Source organism: Ptychodera flava, chromosome 14, assembly GCF_041260155.1.
Source record: "Ptychodera flava strain L36383 chromosome 14, AS_Pfla_20210202, whole genome shotgun sequence".
Classification (NCBI taxonomy): Eukaryota; Metazoa; Hemichordata; class Enteropneusta; family Ptychoderidae; genus Ptychodera; species Ptychodera flava.
Genome location: NC_091941.1, coordinates 36,544,082 through 36,564,688, shown reverse-complemented (window position 1 = coordinate 36,564,688; position 20,607 = coordinate 36,544,082). Strand labels below are relative to the sequence as shown.

Here is a 20,607-nt window from a genome sequence, read left to right as displayed (position 1 = left end):
TTTATTTGGTTTCTTTTGGAAAATAATATTTTTATTTGTAGGAGTGTTAACATTGCATTTGTGTTAGCACGTAGACGGCAAACGAAGAATTTCATTTAAAGTGCCTAAGAATGTTGTGTTGTAACTACATCGTGAGAAACAGATATTACCATAAGATGAGAGGTTGTCAAATATTATTAAATATAAATGCCTCAGTGTTTGATTAATATTTAAAGTGATATGAAAGTTAGAGCACATTTTTAGTCTTTTTACACATCATTCCATCACACGCACACCAATCAATTTTCAAACTGAAATGATTTCCTTTTCCGAAACTAATCAAACTAAATGTACGCTCTTAAACTATTTACTATAACCATCACCATCCCAAGGTCAACATCAGATTTTTCATGCAAAGGAAATCTGAATTGCTCTTAAATCATTCTTTCCTGACAAACTTTAACCATTGTATAATTTGTTTTGGAACAGAATATTTATCAAATAAATCTCTGATGTGGACACTGAAGTCAAATCAAATACCTTTTACACAGTGTACAGGCCGGTTTGCTTGGTTTGGTGTCGACTTTCAACAATTTTGAGTTCAAAGAGACGCAGATATTAGACTCCGGTGATAGAATCTGACTGTCACATGACTCTCCATCACTTAATTCTGCTGACGGATCCAACTCCCGATTGATGAAGACATAAAATAGTCATGAACGGGATTTTCCAAGTGCTGCAGCAATCATGCATTAAATCACTTGAAAATATTTCTCTAGCCACACTGACAGTCGCAATCTCAATCAACCAAATGTTGCAATGAGAATAAATGGGGAGATGTTGATGGATATGGCATCACACACGATTATTTTCACACTTCATTAGCAAAGTGGTTTTAAATCCTACTGAGTTCACCTTAATGTCAAAACATTAGCTAAATTTCAATAACTAAACAGAGATGAAGTCAATAAATTTCACAGCAGACACAACTGAAGGAGAACAAACTGATTCTTTTTACACGGTTGAGTAAAAACTGTGATCATTAAATATTATTGGTACAGCTTTTTTATTTACACTGTGCACATCTAAACATGTTCGTTCAGGAATAAACAACTGCATCTATATCATCACTTAAGCTTGCCACAATTCAATTTAAAAACCAACCACATAACCCATGGCGTTAATTCCAGTCTTCGACAGCTTTAAATTCAGTATATAAATTACATCAACAGTATTGACCCAGGTTGATTGATTTGGGCTTTAACGACTCAAAAGGATGAACTAAATCATATTGCAGAGGGTTGTTGCATTAACAGATGACAACGATGGAAAGGAGTGAATCATTTATTGGAGGGTGTACCTATCACAGCATGGTGCCTGCTTGTCTACATCAGGTAATTGCATTGTTCTCTTTGAGTGCACTGCAAGCAAGTCTGACTCGCAGAAGATGGTGCACTCATGATATTACAAAAGTGAAAACCCAGTAACTGCATCCTTGGTTTCCAGGTAGAAGTATTGGTGGCCTGGACAGAATTTATCTTGTGTGATATGATTTTTGTGAAAAGAATGAAAATGAAAATTAATGGGAAAATTGGGCCCTCTTACGGCCATCATCTAGCCATTTGATAATGGTCTACCTTCTAAAAACAATCAAAATAGCAGAAAAACATGATAGTCATGGTTGAGAGCATGCATTCTGCATATTTCAAATATGTCCATTACACTATTTTGTGTAAACATTGCACACTGACTCTGATACCATAAAGGGCCATGCATTATTAAAACATGCACCCGGTAACGAAACTAAGTGCGTTTGGTCTCATGCCCCCTTCCAAACCCCGTCCCCTAAACGAAGGTTTGAAAGTGCGAACTTATCCAACCGGGAAGCTTCATTCAGTAGCGCAGCATACCATACAATCGGTATAATGTGTCACTATGAAATCATGCATACGCTACCATCCTCACTCCCCCACCCCAACAAACCCCCTCTAGATCAATCTTTGCTCAGTGTCAACTCAACAATGACGCAACCAATAGAATGAAATGAATTGAAACAGTGTATTCAAAATTATTGTTATGTTATTTTACTATTTTACGCAGAACCACATGTATGTCAAAGAAATGCTGGTGTAGCACCAGTGATGCACTGGCCTGGTACCGGTACATGCTAAACAATATAGCGTGTACGTAAAAATAAGTAGCAGGATGTTGCAATATAAAAACATGTAGTGCAATTTTTGTGTACGGTAATCGAAATACAGCCAACCCCTCTCCCCTAAATACAGAAATTGTGTTTACCATGCACAAGTTTTAATTATCTATGGCTCCTAATATAGTTCTTTAGCTATTTTTCTGTTGATTTTTAAGAATTTATAAAAGTTCATCTAGAGACAAACATGTGTACATGAATCACCTACAGATCATAACAAAACTGTATTATGCTCTCTTAGCAGTACCAGCTGTCTGCCCTCACTACGTGCATTCAATGCTGAGATGGTGAATATAACAATCTTTGTGTCAACAGACTTTGAACGTTCGGACCACCTTGGGAATGGATTGTCTAATGAGCATAAAGAGAGCTGCAATACAATATCACTCAATCTTGAGATATAGAAAGTAACATGAAAAGTTATTTTAGAATGTTACAATTTTAAAATTGGAAAGTACATATTCCGCTATGTCTAAGTTTTGTTTTCACTGGTAAGGAATATTTTAAGGAATAGAGCATTATATCTGAAAAATTGACAAAAGCATGCATAGATTAACTTTATTACATGCCTCGTATATCGAACGTCGCGCGCTCCATAGGATTCAATGGTAACTCGCCGATGACGTCGCGGGCCACATAGTCATCACTGGACTGAAAGTGAACCGGAACAATTTTCAACTTGAAAACTTTTCAACGTAAAAGTCTTGAAATTGCATGTTTTGCACAGAAAATCCGGTTTTGGAAAATTTCGCATAAAAATATTGATAAACCGCATAACAGTAATTAAATATATCAATGCGCCATTCGATGAAGAAAATCGCTCTATTTTAACCGTTTTTCGTCTAAAATGAAAATAAAGCATTTGACTATAATTTGCCAATAAACGTAAATATTTTTGGTGCAAACTGAGTAAGAGAGGCATGTAATAAAAATATAGCCCAAACAAGGGACTATGTACCCTCGGGGCAGGAGACCATTTGCCCTCCTTATAGTGTCGGGCAAATGGTCACCTACCCTCGGGCACACAGTCTCATGTTTGGGCTATAATATATATGAGAGACTGCCTTTTACATGTAGGTGAGAAGCTAGGCTGTCTAGTACTTAGAAACATCTAAACATCTCTGCTGAATTAATTTAAACCTACTCAGAAAATGAAAATTGTCCTGGAAAAGTGCAAAAAGGTAATTCAGATCATGGTTGTGTAATGTGATATTCAAGGTCATGGGTATACAATTTCAGGGTAAGGGGAGAACCATTTGATTTCTGGGGGGGGATATGGAGGATTTTGAGAAAAAAAAATTTGTCACCAGGTGAGAGAGAAGAAAAAAAAAATTGATCCTGTCATGGCCTGAGAAAAAAAAAATTGTCATAACAGACAGAAGAGAAAAAAAAATTGTCACAATGCACCAGAAATAAGCAAAATTGGAAACCTTATTCTCATGTATTCTTTGCCAGCGCGCCGCCATAGGCGGCGCAAATGTTTTACCACAAGCATTCTTATGTTTCTTTTCCCAGCACTTATGATATAAGCATGCACTCCATAGGTCTACTTTACACCTCAGTACACTCAATGTTTTCCTTCTATTTTCTGACCCAAGAAATCATTTTCAGGATTTCTGTTGCAATATCTCAATGGCATAGGCACTATCTAAAGGGGACTATTTGACTTCTGTAAATTGTGAAAATTTAAAACACAAGACAGGAGTCAATAAACTAGTGTTAAAACCAATATATTATTTTCTCAATATAAATTTGTTAGAAAGATGTACCTTGACAATGAAAAATTGAGGAACAACAAATATAATAAAATACAATGTGTGAGCCTTGTTTTTCTGACCACAAACACCGGATCGCAAACATACCATATTCATGCTTTTCATTAGAAGCTGGCAGCTGGAGAAATGACACAAGAAGGTCACAGATTTTCCGTTCCTGTATATTCATTTGTCTTCAGTCTCTGGCAAACAGAACTGTTTTTCACAAATTGTATTGTCATTGTTTGGTTGTTGAATATTGTGACTCAAAAACTGATCATGCAAAAAATGTAAAAAATATCAGTGTTCAATGTCATTTTCAAACAGTTTTACCGAGTGCAAAATAAACTGAAACTCCTCTCAGATTGCACCATTAAACACATCAATTTCTCAAAATTTCCAATACGAGAGGGGGAACCCCTCTCGTGCTCTCCCCCTTGGGATTCTAACAGTTTCACTTAGTGAACAAATTAAACATAGGGCTTAAGTCCCTGAAGCTACTATAGACATGGATACAAAATTACACGACTGCTTCAATTATCAGGTGACATTGAACTAAACCCTGGGCCAGAAAAGGATATACTCGAGGCTATGGAATTATTGAAATCTGAAATATTGACCGAAATGAAAAATACTCGCAAAGAAATTCGGGCGAATTACAGGAACTGAAAACGTCCCAGGCAGAGTTGAAAAATTCCTGCTCTGAACTTAGCAATGAATGTAGAGAGCTGAAAACGTCTGTCAGTAAAATAGAGGCTGAAGTAAATGAATTGAAGGAAAACCGAAATGTGACCGAACTTGATATGTCAGCCATATCTCAAAACTTGACGAAATTGTGGAGCGTCTAGATCAGCTTGATGACGATACAGACAGACTCGAATCATTCTCCAGGAGAGACAACGTAAGACTCTATGGCATAAATGAAGATCCGGGCGAAACATTCGACCAATGTAAAGAAAAAGTAGTGGAAGTTCTAAACCAACACGTCGGCAAAAAATCATGGAACTCAAGAGATATCGTAAGAGCTCACCGTGTTGCTGTAAATTGGACAGATAAACCGCGTCCAATAATTGCCAAGTTCCATCATTGGGATGATAAAGTACTTGCCTTGACCGCGCGACAAAAATTGAAAGAAGTCGGAATTGGAATAGGGAACGATATGACAAAGCGCCAGCGGAGGACTGTTGCAGATCTTAGGAACAGGGTAAGACTGCATATTATAAAAACGGCAGATTAATTGTTTCTCAGAGTCGTACTGATGGAGATTCAAGACAGGCACAAACGGTGGTACAGCTAAATCAATGACAAAGCATGATCGTCCGCGAACTGCGTCTGCAGTCCCGCATGCAGGGAAACCCAGACTAGGGGTTCGGCCATGGCCCAAATAATGTTAGTTTTTTGACATGGAACGTTCAAGGCTTGAAGACCAAGCTCCATTCTTTTGATTTTGCAAATTATTTTATGTCTTTTGATGTTGTTTCCTTTATTGAAACTTGGGCACAGAGAGATGGGGATTTTTCAAATAATTTCCCAGGTTTTCAGATTTTCGATAACGCTCGAGGGAGAACGGCGAGATTTGGTAGACACCCTGGTGGTGTTTGTACAATTGTACGCAGTCACCTTGGAAAATATGTCAAACAGATTAAGTCAAATCTCCATGATTGTATTTTTCTTCTGTTTGAAGGAGGTATTTTTAATTTAGACAAAGATGTTCTTTTTTGTAGTATTTATATTTCTCCTCGGTACTCTACTGTTTACGAAAAATTGTCCTCTTTAAATGGTGTAGAATTATTAGAAAATGAACTGTGTAACATTCTTGCAAAATTACCCGAGGTTTATTTGATAATAACTGGGGATTTGAACGCCCGTACTGGTGAAGAACGGGATTATATAATAGATGATGACACAGAACACATTATTACGATTGTACGTATGTGTACGACAGAGATTTTTTCAATATGCAACGTGTGTCAAAAGACAAAGAAGTAAATTCCTTTGGTCACTCTCTTCTTTCTCTGTGCTGTACTTTTAATTTGCATATTGTAAACGGCAGAGTTGGTATGGACGCAAATATAGGTGAATATACATGTGTTGCAAATGCTGGTACGAGCGTAGTTGACTACACTATAGTATCGTCAAAGTTGTTTTCTATCCTTTCATCTTTTGCTGTAGAAGAGCGCACCGAATCCGATCACTTTCCTTGTCCTTTTCTGTTAAATCAATGGATAAGTCTGATGTCGGGTGCGTGCATGATCATAACACAGTAGCTCTGAAAAATGTATGTGGCGTCCTGAAAAGGAAACTTCCTTTTAAATGTTTTCCAGTCAAGTGAAGTTAAGGACAAACTTGATGAATTAGTCGCAGATATAAACTCAAATATTGGGGATTTTATCCATGAAATAGTAGATTCATTTATGTTTGCTGCAGACAAATGTGACATGGTAAAAAAGGTTTCAACAAATATTTCAAAGTATAGAAAACAACCAGTTTGGTTTGACAGAGAGTGCTCTGATTTAAGAGTAGTAAGTACTATTTTTAAGAAAATTTAGAAAGTCAAACAGTACAAATGATTTACAGTTGTATAAGGAATCACGAAATCAGTTTAAGAATCTGTGTCGTAACAAACAACGTGTTTACAACGATGATGTAAGAAATACACTAACGTCATTGTCCAGCTCTAATTCAAAGTTATTTGGGGAACTTTGAGACGTTTGGTATCTTCTTATCCAGCGCAAGTTGATATTATGCCAAGGGAATTTTATGTTTATTTCAGTGAGCTGTTTGCACTCGATGAGTCTTTTGTAGATGATTTTGCTATGTCCGATGACCTAGAAAGTCTTTTAAGCGGGGTTGACATGTTTGAAAACTGCGATGAGATAGATTATGAAATTTTAAATCGTCCTATTTCAAACGATGAGATTGTTAAAGCAATATCTAAATTAAAAAATGGAAAAGCAGCTGGGCCAGATTGTCTCTTGGGCGAATTCTTTAAATCCACTAGCAACTTTTTGGTTCCGTATCTCAGTGTCCTTTTCAACAGGCTTTTTGATTCTGGTACTTTTCCAGAGGATTGGTCCAGAGCTATTATCATTCCATTACATAAGAGTGGTTCATTTAATAATCCTGAAAACTATAGGGGAATTTCTTTGCTTAGCATTTTCAGTAAAATTTTTACTTCCATTTTGAATAGTCGTTTGACTTTCTGGTCAGAAGCACTTGGAAAAGTTGACGAAGCACAGGCAGGTTTTCGTGGTGGTTATTCGACTGTTGACAATATTTTTATTCTTCAGTCCATCGTCCAGAAGTATTTATCACGTAAAAGAGGCAAATTTTACTGTGCATTCGTCGATTTTTCCAAGGCATTTGATTCAGTGGAGCGCAAGCGACTTTGGTATATCCTCTTACGAGGTGGAATCAAAGGAAAAATGTTTAAGATTCTATATGCAATGTACCAAGATGTGAAATCATGTGTACGGGTAAAACATCAAGATACAGGTTACTTTGATTGCCCTATTGGCGTACGCCAAGGTTGTATGTTAAGTCCTTTTCTGTTTTCCTTTTTTATAAACGAATTAATTAGTGAAATACAAAATAGAGATTATCGTGGCATCCAACTTTTTCCAGATTTAATAGAAATTTTTTGTTTGCTATTTGCAGACGATGTTGTATTATTTTCAGATACGATTGTTGGCTTGCAACGTCTACTTTATTGTCTAGAGTCATATTGTAAAACATGGAAATTGTCAGTGAACCTAGCTAAGACAAAAATTATGGTATTTAAAGCAGGAGGTTTTCTTTCAAAAGCTGAGAAATGGTTTTTCAATGGGAAAAGAGTACAAGTTGTTTCTTATTATAAATATTTAGGTATTATGTTTTCATGTAGACTGATATGGTCGATGGCGACTAAAACGTTAGAACAGCAATCACGTAAAGCTTTAATGGGTATTTGTAAGGTTAGCAGAAAAATTGGATGCTTCCTTATAACACATTCTTTAAATTATTCGACACTATGATTTTACCTATTTTGACATATGGGTCAGAGGTTTGGGGTTTTGAAAGACATGACAGTCTAGAGAGAATTCACTATTATGCCTGTCGTTATTTTTAGGAGTTGCTGGAAATGCACCAAATGTCGTAGTTTTAGGGGAATTGGTAGACATCAAATCTTTTTATATACAGCAAAACGTTGCATTAAATATTGGACAAAACTTCTGAAAATGCCTTCAAGTAGATACCCAAAGAAATGCTACAACATGCTATATACTATTGAACAATCAGGTGTAGATCCAAACCAACATGGGTACAGCATATTAAAAAATTGTTGCAGTTATGTAATTTACATGATGTATGGGAAAACAAGAAATAGATGATGTAAATTCTTTTATGCAAACTTTTGTTCAGAGATTTAAAAATTACCTGTATGATAAGTGGTATAGTGAAGTCTGTTCACATCGAAAAGTTGACATGGTACAGACAATTGAAATCATCCATTGAGCCGGAAAAGTATCTTTTTTCTGTGAAGATCCTCGCACATGCGCGAATGCTTGCAAGGTTTCGCACTTCTTCCCATTATTTACGGATTGAGGTGGATCGTAAATTCGGAATAGACCGAGATTTAAGATTTTGCTTACTATGTGATAGAACAGAAATTGAGGATGAATACCACTTCCTTTTAATTTGTCCTTTTTTGAAAATCAGAGAAGGAAATACATCCCTGTAAGATATTTTAATCCACCTTCTGAAAGGAAATTTATTCAATTGATGACAACTGATGATATAGCTACTTTGCAATGTTTATCTGCATATGTTTTTCATTCAATGCGACTGAGAAAGGAGTTGAATGATATGTGAAAATGTTATAGTGTGTGATATTCTACTTTCCTGTCACTTATTTCATTTGAATACTATGTAAGTATGATGGGCCGAAGGCCTTATATTACTGAATAAAGACCTTAAGAAGATACAAAATTAAGTATTTCCTTACTGTATGAAATTATCTCACTAAGGTCATCCTACGGACAAGTAAACTAAATATTAAAGCTGTCTAACCAGCGGTTTTGAAAGAACAGGCAACTCAACAGTTGACAGAGCTCTGTTGAGTTATGTAGAGAATAACCTTTTGTGACACATGTATTGATGAAGAAGGTGGATATCTTTGATTAACATTGTGAGTTCTGTTTCATAAGTTGAGACTGTACATACTCAGAGAAAGCACACTGAAGAGACAAAGGTTTGAAACTTGAGAAGTTCAAGGTCATCAAAAGCATTATAAGGAATCATGTTACACTTTCATTGCACTGTTTACACAGATTGCATAATTACTATAAATAGCACATGAGGAATCTTTATACAGCCGAGCTTTACCATAAAAACCCTATCACTTTGACCACTCTTTTAATTGACCACTCTATTTTTTTCCTCAAAAAGTAATTTTATTTTATCCTTACCAAGTCAACCATAAATGGAAATTAGAACTTTCTCTATCTCTATCTCTATCTCTATTGACTATTTTGAGCAATTTCTTTTAGATAACATACAGGGCACATAAATGACGGTTCAGAATATGTCAAAGTTGGGATTCAGGAAAGTTGCCTTTACATGTTTTAATCCTCCAAGATGGTAAGCATTTCACTATGAACTGTCAAAAAAAGTTGAACTTTCTGATAATTCTACACTAAAATTATTTTGGCTTTGATGATTTCCTAATTAATTCAATTATTTAAAATCATATTAATTATTTTTTTTCTGGGTGAATTGATAGGGTTTATACAGTACAAGAATTACATACAATGTAAGTCAAATTTTGACCAAAAATGACAAAAAAATTCCTTAAAAATACAGATTTGCATATTTCATCACAATTTGAACAAGTCTAAGTTGGGTTACCCCTAGGGACCTGTATACCAAATAACAAAGCTGTCTGACCAGCGGTTATGAAGAAGAAGATTTTTTACCAAAAACACCTTTTTTGGCATTAATTTGCCTATTTTCAACAATATCAAAAAATTAAAAAAATAGTTTCTCAAATCGTATTTTTCATCTACACAACAAATATCAAATCAGTAAGTACCGCGGTTCTCAAGATATTTGAGTGGACGGACGCCTCACAAACGGACATACATACATACATACATACATACATACATACAGACTGACGACGGACGCCGGACGGATACCCATCCCAATAGCTTCTATAGACTATAGTCTATAGTAGCTAAAAAACTCTCAGATTGCACCAGACTGCACCATTGCACACATCAATATCTTAAAAATTTCCATGCAAGATAGGGGAAAGCCCCTGTGACACTTTCCCCCTAAGCCTCTCTCATGTTCTCCCCCTGTACTTTCAAATTCTGCCCGGTCAGATATCCTAGTGAAAACCCTGTCATAATATCCATCCAAATTAAACAATATACTATATGATTAGATACTGCGTGATCTTTTATATCTTTATTTTATTGTGACTTTGAATTTCATTTTGATGTGTTCACCTTTTTTGAACCATCATGAGATAGCTGATAATAGTCTAGCAGGGCACATCAGGATTTGAAGGGTCTTTACTGTTGCTGTATTTTGTAAATTTTACAATTACATGTATTGGTATTTAACTTTTCTAAGTGGGGAATGGTCAAAATTTCAGAGTTAGAGAGGAAGGTTACTCAAATTCATCATGGTTGGTGAAGGGGGAGGGTCACTCGAAATTTCGGAGTTTCAGGCCGTCAATAATGACGGCTCCCTTATATACAACGCATTACAAACTTGATGACCAATAAAAAAAAAAAAATTTGCACTGCTACTCCATTTGGAAAAAAAAATTGATGCAGGTCTGACAGTAGAAAAAAAAATTGCTGTCACTCTGACAGGAAAAAAAATTTGCTCCCATACCCTCTTCCTCCATACCCCCCCCCCCAGAAATCAAATGGTTCTCCCCTAAGCACTGACAGTTTACTTTGATGATAAATCATATGTGCAATGAAGTTTATTCCTGTCACAGATAATGATCATTATTGACTGAGATGTTCAAACTGCCTTTGGTGTGTTTAAAGCTCGGCATCTACTCTACATCAAAGCAAGATAATTCTCCCCTGAATTGCTGAAACTAAATTACTGCCTTCAACGCAGACTCAAAGATTTCACCGACATATCAGTGTTCAAGTTACCATCTTACTCAGCCTATTGATTAGCTTGGAGTTTTTCCCTTCCAGTCCTCTCTAAGAGTTCACATAAGGTCACCATTAAATTTATTCGGTGAAGAAAATTCTACAAGTAATAAAATGCAAAGAACAAGTATAGCTATCTTGTTTTAAAATTTTTATAAAAATTTCCCTCAAAACCAACCATACAAAAAGGCGTTGTTTCTGTAAAACGATGGCCACTGTATGCATATGTTAAAGGTGTGTCAATTATATTAGAAAGAATGGGTTTATTAGGAGTGTACAGAAACTGTACAGATTCTCCTCAGAGATAGATACTCTGGCAGTGAGGATACCACGACATTGGCACTTTAGGCATTGTCAGATAAAGTCTAACATCTAAGTTAGAGTCTAATATAAGACGAGTGGGGAAGTGGCTGATGCCAAAAACACAGTTTTATAAGATAATATTACCAATATTAGATCACTGTTGTCTCACGCGCCAGGAACTCTCTAACTTAGACATCTTAGATGATATTATCGGATAAGCCTATGTCACGTCTTCATGCTGGCAGTGATGTAGGGCATGCCAGATCTATTAAATGGCAGTCTTTCAAGTTCATATCAATATCAGTCTTTGTTTTACTGTTTGCTGTGAAGATTATCATGATAGTAGTCTGCAATGTTGCATAAGATTTCCTTGCACATTTTGTCAAGTCAGAGAGGTCCGGCTCAAGGTACTGTATGGTTATCTTACACAACTTCATATCAAAAGTATGCAATAATTCACACAATATTATACAGTCTTATTTCAGTATTGTCTGATAAATATTGATAAATATTCAGTCATCAGCAGTCATTGTTAGTGCTTGGTTACTATAATTGCTTTTATTCTGTCAAAACTTAAATCTATAACACAAGTCATTGGCAATGTAACTAGTCATTCATTCATTCATTCATTCATTCAGAGGTCAATAGCAGGTCAAGTTACTCAGGTTCTATGATATAGGCAGTTTTTGGTGTTACTGATTAAAGATAAGACTCAAAACTCAAAAATTAAAACCAGGACCTGAAAACAAACTGGACACAAGCTTAAGCTTTCTCAGTTGTTTTATCTAAATATACAATCACATGTCTTGAAAATCTTGGAATTCAAGTTGCCACGAACATCTGTCGTGCACACTTTCTAAAAATAGCAACATGTATTTATGATTATAAATCAGCTTTCAATCCTCTGATTGAAGATGAAGATTTCATACTGGCATGGAGAGATATGCTAATCAGTTGACTGAGATATGTGAGGGCATTTCCTACTTTGTCTGCTTACAGGCAAAACATACAAATCATATCAGGGATTGCTTTATCAAATTAATTACATTTCCAATTCATGACATGGTTTTGAAGAACTATATATGTTTTTACGATCAAGCATATATCACTCAAAGTACAAGCAATTCTGCATGGAAAACACAGCTATATGATAATTTTTCCATCCATGAAAATTAACCATAGAGTTGCAGAAACAAGGTATCCTTCAAGAAAGTTGTTGGAATTTGGGTTTTTTTGCCATTTAGACTAATGATACTTACATGCATAATCAACTGGACGTCTTTTCTGGACCCTTTATTGGTCACTTCCATGTCTTGTGTTGTCCACTTGGCAACATAATCATTGACTATGGACACATCTTGTTTGTGTTTCAAAGGTAACTCCTGACCTCCAATTTGAAATGATCTGTTGAAAAATTGACAATGATGATTTTGTTACCAAGGCAACTAGACTGTACTCAATCACTTGTGCTTGCATCTTGATGTGTCTCCAATTTCCTTCTATTCAAAACAGTATAATTGTTATACATGTGAATGTAGCTTGCAAGCACAAAGTGAAAGTTTAATAGTTTTGTTTGTACTTTATAATGTACATGTTTGTGACTGCATGACTTATACCAGCCTCTATGTCTTTCATTTATGATCAGTGAGAGTTCATATGGAAGATTCACCAATGACTAGTTCACTGTCATTTCACAACCAATGCTTTATAAAGTAGTGACACACTTCACAAACAGCTTACATATTAGATCCTAGCGGTGATGATCGGCACAGGATTGATTGAGTGTTGTGGCACACAAATTTATGCTGCGTAAATTTACCCAGCATACGCTGTATGTTTACCACAAAAAATATTCTTTGTACGGGTATAATTAGCAGAGACTTAGACTCAAGAATTGCTCCTGTCATATTGTGTATGTATTACAAAAACCAGACATCTTTATCCTAACACTGTTGCACATGAAGAAAACTATCTTAAAATATATGTAAACCTTGGAGGTCAAACAAAGCAAGTATTTTCATTATATGTATAATCTGGTATGTTTTAGAGTGTATATCCATGCCTGTGACTTTAATTCCCACACATCAAGAGAGTGTTTTTGCTCAAAATCAATAAAAAAAGTGATTTATATTCACAAAGGAGATCGTAATACCACAAAAAGGCAATACTGAAAGATGTAAAACTGTAAGTGTTCTCCAGGGCACTCAAAGTAAAATATCTAGAACAGTCATCAAATTCTGCCTGCTGTGTTTTGCCTCACTGCTATTACAGTACACAAAATGACTGAAAGTTGGCAAACACAGTATGGGTTCACATCTTGCAATATGACTGTCTAAACCTCTTGTAAAGCATTACAACAATATTGACTCATTGCGTTGAAATGGGCATGGTGCTGACAGGAAAACCCAGTTTACGCCCATATACAGATGTGAAAAAAAGAGCATCTAATTCCTTAAGGTAAAATACAAAGTATGGCTGGTATAAATTACATTTGTCTTGGCAACTCTTCTAAGATTCCCAAATCTCTGCTGATTTGGTACATGTAACAATATGTCTTTATATTGACAGATAAAAGACTGCCATCAAAAGTTACACAGAGATAGGCTCTTCAGTTTTATGCCTAAAAGGATTATTAAACTTTGTGATAAATATTAAAGAAACCTGATTTTTGAAAAAGTACGAGAAATGGCCAAAAGCTTATCTATGGGGTTATCACCTTAGTCTAGCATCCCATATTCCTCGAAACAACTTGGTGAACTTAATAAAATGGACATAATTTGAAAAAATGTAAGCTGTTTAGCGAACTGTTAACGAATTGTTATCAATTGGGTTCAATGATTTCCGTTAACACAGGTATAGTCTGAGACCTTGATAGAAGAAGGATGCATGTCTTTCTGATAACTACACAATTACAGTAAACAAAATGGCTGAAAGTCGTAGACACAAAGTACACATTCCTATACATAATATCTTTGTACATCCATATATTCATCGAGTGAAAATAAAAATTTGATTATTTCATTGTGCAGAAATGAAATAGTCAAAACTTCAAAATTTGCAATTGACAGAGAAGCTTTTTTTGTATTATGCTTGGTTTTTACTATAGCATTACAACTAATTTAGTCATTGTTATCAAAAAGAAAATATCAGCACAAAGACACATTTAAATTTTCCCAGAGATGGTAAAACTGTGCTGTTCACAATAACGGATAATGTACATCGTGAAAATAGGTACATGTACTATATTAAAGCTATTGAGTAACGTTGATATGCATTCATTTCATATTGGACCACCATAATTTTTGAACCTATAAACCTGAACTTTGTGGGGTACAAATTTGATAGAGAAATCCTAAACTCACATTTATGAAATTCATCACTATAAGTAATGTTAAAATAAAATACAACATTCTTCCTACGGTGTAGAATTAAATCAAACAATCACATTTTAAGAAGCTAAGAGCGCAACTTTTTATAGTGTTCTTGGGAATATGCCTGCCTTAACATAAACATTTGACTGATGACAACAATACTGTGAGGCATTTATAACATTTATTTAGAAACCTGTGTGTAGATGTGAAAATACTCACACAAAGTTCCATTAAATGATTCATTAATTTCCTTACATGCAAATCTCAAGATATAATCTATCTATCTGTTTTAAATGTCCATTGCTATCAATTCATGCATGATTTGCAAAGGAAAGTTCAATACTGGCTGGACTGCTTCTATGGAGATCTAATTATAAATACCTGTTAATTACAGCCAGAGGCTACATAGTTGAAAATATTGTGACGGGAAAACATTAAACATTCAGATGGTAAAAAACATTAATGATGCATGTATCACAAATGGAATTAATTACGATCTTCTCCCTGCTAATTTGTTCCTGTAATCATTAGATGTAATGAGGCCTCACATAGAGTATTCAAAACTGCCATGTCCAAAGGAAGCCGATCAGAAAAGCCAAATTTTTCATATTAAAATTATTTATCAGTGTACTATTTAAGAAATACAGTGGAATTACTAGCAAACAAAATATATGATAGATTGTGCTTATTCAGCAGTTAAAGCTCCATAAGTTGTAACTTTACTACTGAATTTTCCATGATTTTTGGTTTATTTGTTAAACAATGGTTCTTATCTACCCTGAAAAGCATGTAAACCTGCCAATTTGTCATATAATTAAACCTGTATGAGTGTAACGCATGAACTGCTGGTTGATGATTCTAATCTGGAGAAAAATTATTTGTTAATACTGTCATATCATCATACTTATTAAGCAGAAAGTTGAAGAAAATGTACTAGCTATTTTCCCCTTTAACTTAAAAATAACAAAAACTTAATTAGTTCTATAAAGGTCTCCAACCAAATCATAGATTTGTTTGTCATTTGCTAATTTCTCAATTTCTACAGTTACTTTTTGGTATCAGTCATTATTATTTCATTTTTTCTGGAGCAATTCTTGTTTAATTGAAGCCATTGGACTACATTTTATTTTTCTGCATTAGTTATTTTTTTCCTAGCAGTAACCCCTTCATTAATTAATCATTAACTCCTTTTCCGATTGGAATCATCAAACAACAGTGCCATGATCATTATCACTTTTTAAATCATGTGATATGATACCTTAATTGACAATATCAATTCTATTATTTCATAATCAATTTTACAACCATTACTTCTATAAGATTTTTTCCCATTTTCATGCAAGACCCAAAATAAATATGTATACCAATATTTCTCTAAAATTAACAAATGAAAAATATTTTAAAATAATTTAGCATACTAAAAATCTTTCTGAAAATGACATGACACTGTTCATTAACAATGATAAATTTATCTCTGCACATTTTCTAAATATGTAATAAATATACAAAACAGCAATACATTTGTGAAGGAATGAAAGTTTTAAATTGCGTAAATAACAATGTTAGTATTTACATTGTTTTACTTTTTCAAGTTTAGTATTTAACTTATGACTGTTACCAGCTGAACAAGATCGAACCATGATTTTTCCATCACTTGCATAACTTGCATTCTATTTTTCAAACACACACAGCCTGTAACAGCTCCTTGAGAAAGATTATCAAACATTAACAGAACTGTAAGTTAATGATTGACTCAGTCATTGAAGCCATTCAGTCATGAAGCTGTCTTCCATGTGCTTGTCTACAGTGTGAGTTCATCTATATTTTCTGCCTGGTAAGACTCTCTTCATAACAGATAACACAGTGATTGACAGGCAATAATTATACATGTAGTGTTATTGACTGATGATCAGTATTCAATCCACATCAGGCTCTATAAATCATGGAGATCTTTGATACCACACAAAAGGCTGTGGAATTGACCTTGACAGCAGCTACATTATGAATATGCTATTGACCATGGGTCTTATTGACAAAGCAGTATAGACTGCTTGCCTTTCTCAGTGTGCGCAGCAGACATGATATACTTTACTTCAATCTCAATTATTTAGACATACAGCCTTACAGTATGCATACAGAAGGAAGAGCAAGATCAATTCAGTATCTGGCAAGTTTGCCTTAGAATTCAACTGTTATAGGTACATGTATTATATAGTCAGTCATCTAGATGATCATCCATGTGCATGCTGATGTTTGTGACACATCCATAAACACTTGTCTCCAAACAGGGGCAGCCAATGAAGCTGTTTGAGTAAAACGGTGTTCACAATCGGTTTATATCTTTCTTTTAAGCACATATTAGTGGGAAAGACCATGGATGTAAAAAATAATTTTACATCCATGGAAAGACAAAATTGTAATGATGAGAGGGCAGGGGGAACTTTAGTTCTGGCATGGTGACCATGGTTCTGGAAACAGGGAACTTGGGAATTAATTATTCTGAATGATGAGAGGGGCACTGGGGAATTTTGGTGGAGGGGAGAGGAGAGAGGAGGGGAGATTTTCAAATTATAATAGGAGGGTAGCTGAAGACAGCTTTTGCTTTCCCCTTCAAGATTTACTTTTGTCCAAAATTCTCTTAAATGTTATATTCACACTTAATAACACTGAAAACATCATTGGATAAACAATTTCTTGAAATAGGCTTGTTGGCTGCCCCTGTCCCAATAATTATCAATATATTATATCAGGATTCATGCTCATGTTACTTTTTTCACCAAGTTGTGCTCAGTGATCCCCAAAGATATTGCTGGTTTAGTTCATTGTCCAACATTTCATAGTTAAAAGTGTACTTTTGATAATTCAAACATAATAGACATCTACAATGGCTACAATGATGGTCACTGAACTTGTCAATCAAAAAGTCACTTCATTGAAAGTTGGGCATATTTTCAACAAATTCATCCAGACAACAGTGAACTGTATAACTCCCTGGGAGGCTTGGAAAGAGCATTGACACCAGGAAATATTCTAAGATTACCTCTATTCATTTCAAACCTTGGTACAGTGTAGCTTCAGGTTTAGAGATTAATGGTTGGGTAACTGCATGCACTGCAGGAAATCCCACTATATCCGCACATAACATTCAACAAGGATTTTGAGGATTTTGCAATGAAAAAATTTGTTTGACATACCACCAGTCTCAGACAAGGTGTAAAAGGAAAGGCTCACAGACTCTAGGATAATACTCCTGTAAGGAATATAGGACTATTCATACTGGTCAAAATATTTTTGACCTGACAAAGTTTGTTCAAACAACTGTATTACATAATATGACCCTGATTGTGATAAACAGTACACTGCAGAACCTGATGGAACTACACAGCTGGTACAGGTTTATGAGGCTAATTATAATTTTAATTTCTGTGTGGAATTTAAGGACACAATTGATACTCATCAAGGTCAATTGTGAAAAGAGATTTTCTCTGAATTTCTCAAAATACTGGTTGTCATTATATAGTGGCTTATATGTTGGTCTAAAATGCAGCCAGTTAATTTTTGGCATTTAGGAGTTGCACTGGCACAAATTAAGTGGGTACGATTCTCAGCTCTCTTTACATGAGAAACAAATGTATGCAATAACTAGTGATTTTTTATTCCTTTTTGCAGTACACAATTATCAGATCCAGATTTCTAGACACCATGGGAGGCCTTGTAGAGACATACATCTCCTACAAGCTGGGTAATATTGACTACTATCATCCAAAGGTGCAGTCTGTAACAATTGCTATTGGTTTTGCAGCGTGCTCAATTGTATACTTCACTTCACTGATTCTCTCCAGGCTACTGACAACAACCTACAGAACTCTACGCACACCTGAGACAGTGTTTTGGAATCTACAAATCCTGCGTCTTGTCTATGCCATCTTCTCTCTAGTCATTGGAGTGTGGTGTTTTCTATACGGCTACGAAGAGTTCAAAGAAGAGATATCCTCCTATTCAATGCCAACGACATTTATTGCTCTCTTGATTTCAATTCCGCATTTTTTGTTTTCAACATTTTTGATCACGGCCAGTTATCTGACATTTGGCGCCACCAAACCACTGGTCATCTTTCACCACTGGGTTATACTGATCAACTTGTACCTGATACTCTTCAACCAAGGTTCTCATTTCTTTCTGTTTCTCTCACTGCTCCTTGAGGTCACTTCACCGTTCACTGCCATTTCATGGGTACTCCTCAAGTGTGACAAGTCAGGATCCCTTCTATGGAAACTCAACCAGCTTGTTTTGATTGTAGCGTACCTGTGCCAGTTTGCTGTGCTAGGGTACACATGGAAAGAAGTGTATTCCAACTACAATGTGATACAAACAATGATGTCATCCAGCATGATTTTGTCTGTTTTTGCGCCACTCATTTTGAACACATTCCTCTTCTCGCCCTTCTCTTTATACAAGTCAGTGAAACAGCTGCAGACACCATCTGATTGGTATCATTCAGCAAGGAAGAAGAAGAAAAAGTCACACTAAACAGCATTTGGGAAAGATTGTGACTGAACATCAAAAGGAATATATATGCAAGAAAAAAGCAAAAACAAGAAAACTTCTCACAGAGTTTTGATTGAACATGAAAAACACAATGGAGATGAAGATTTTTTTATAGATTTATAAACATTTGTTACTCCTTTTTTATGGTGAAACAGCATTTCAATCGGATTCACATTTGATACTTTTTCTAGATTTGATTCATCCTTTGTAAAGAGCTATTTTTCATACCTTAGAGGAATTGTTTGTCTTTGAGACTTTTTGTCTTTTGTCTTCTTTGATGATAGGCATGGAGAGATAAACTTCTTCCACCAGGATGTAATTGGTTTAGTAGGGTAATCAAAGTTTATTTTTTAACTAACATTTCTACTTACTTATAATTAGAAAAGTTTTTATCTAACATTGCCTTTTTTTTCAAACCCTGCCTCTATTTGCATTTACCATAGGGTTTATTATTCTTTGAATTCATAACCATACACTATCATGTAGAATGTACTTGAAAAACGTGAAGGTAGCATTGAATAGGTAAGACTGACATTTTATGGCATTACTGTAGCTAGGGATGGATCACTTGATATTGGGAACACTTGAAGGGGTGGAAGATTGATTTATTTTCTAATAAATGGCATTATTTTTTTCTATCCACTCAATTTGGTAAGTTCTCACAACTTTTTTGTACTCTTTCTTAGGAATTTTTTATTTTATATATGGCAATTTTTATACTGTAAAATAAATAGCTCTCACTTTGGGCCAGAAAACTTGTGTATATAAATGTACAATTTTTACACCTCATAAACTGACTTTAATACAGTAAATAAAAATATGTACACATTGTACACTTTGAGAAAACACATCCACATCCAAAAGTAAACGCACATTGAAAATGTAAAATCAACAGCTACAATGATGATCTGCTGTAATGATGAATTCACTACAGACATGCCATAAACATTCCCATGACATAAATCTGGTTATTAATCTGATCAAAATGAGATATCCAGCTCTCTAAAAAATGTTTTCGACATGTAATTCAAGTACTATGAAAGAAATACAAAGTACTTTGAAAATAACGACTAATATGTTGAGCTCTTAAGATAAGAATACATTAATTTATTGTTCAAGACTTTAATTTACTCAGCATTTAGTGTTATAAATTATTCGGTAATTCACAAACAAAAACAACAACAAAATTTGCTCACTGTCTACGTTGCTTTGCAAGAAAAATACACAGGAAAATGTCTTTTTTTGTGTCGACATAGCATAGGCATTATTTTGAAACAACACAT

General features: G+C 34.9%; 1 protein-coding gene across 1 annotated transcript in view; it reads right to left on the bottom strand.

Moving 5' to 3' along the window:
* The window catches only part of LOC139150331 (CB1 cannabinoid receptor-interacting protein 1-like), a 42,958-nt gene that overhangs the window by 6,828 nt on the left and 15,523 nt on the right, over positions 1-20,607 (bottom strand). The window contains exon 3 of the mRNA XM_070722633.1: positions 12,665-12,809. Coding sequence (XP_070578734.1) covers positions 12,665-12,809 — 145 coding nt within the window. The remainder of the gene's footprint in view (positions 1-12,664; positions 12,810-20,607) is intronic.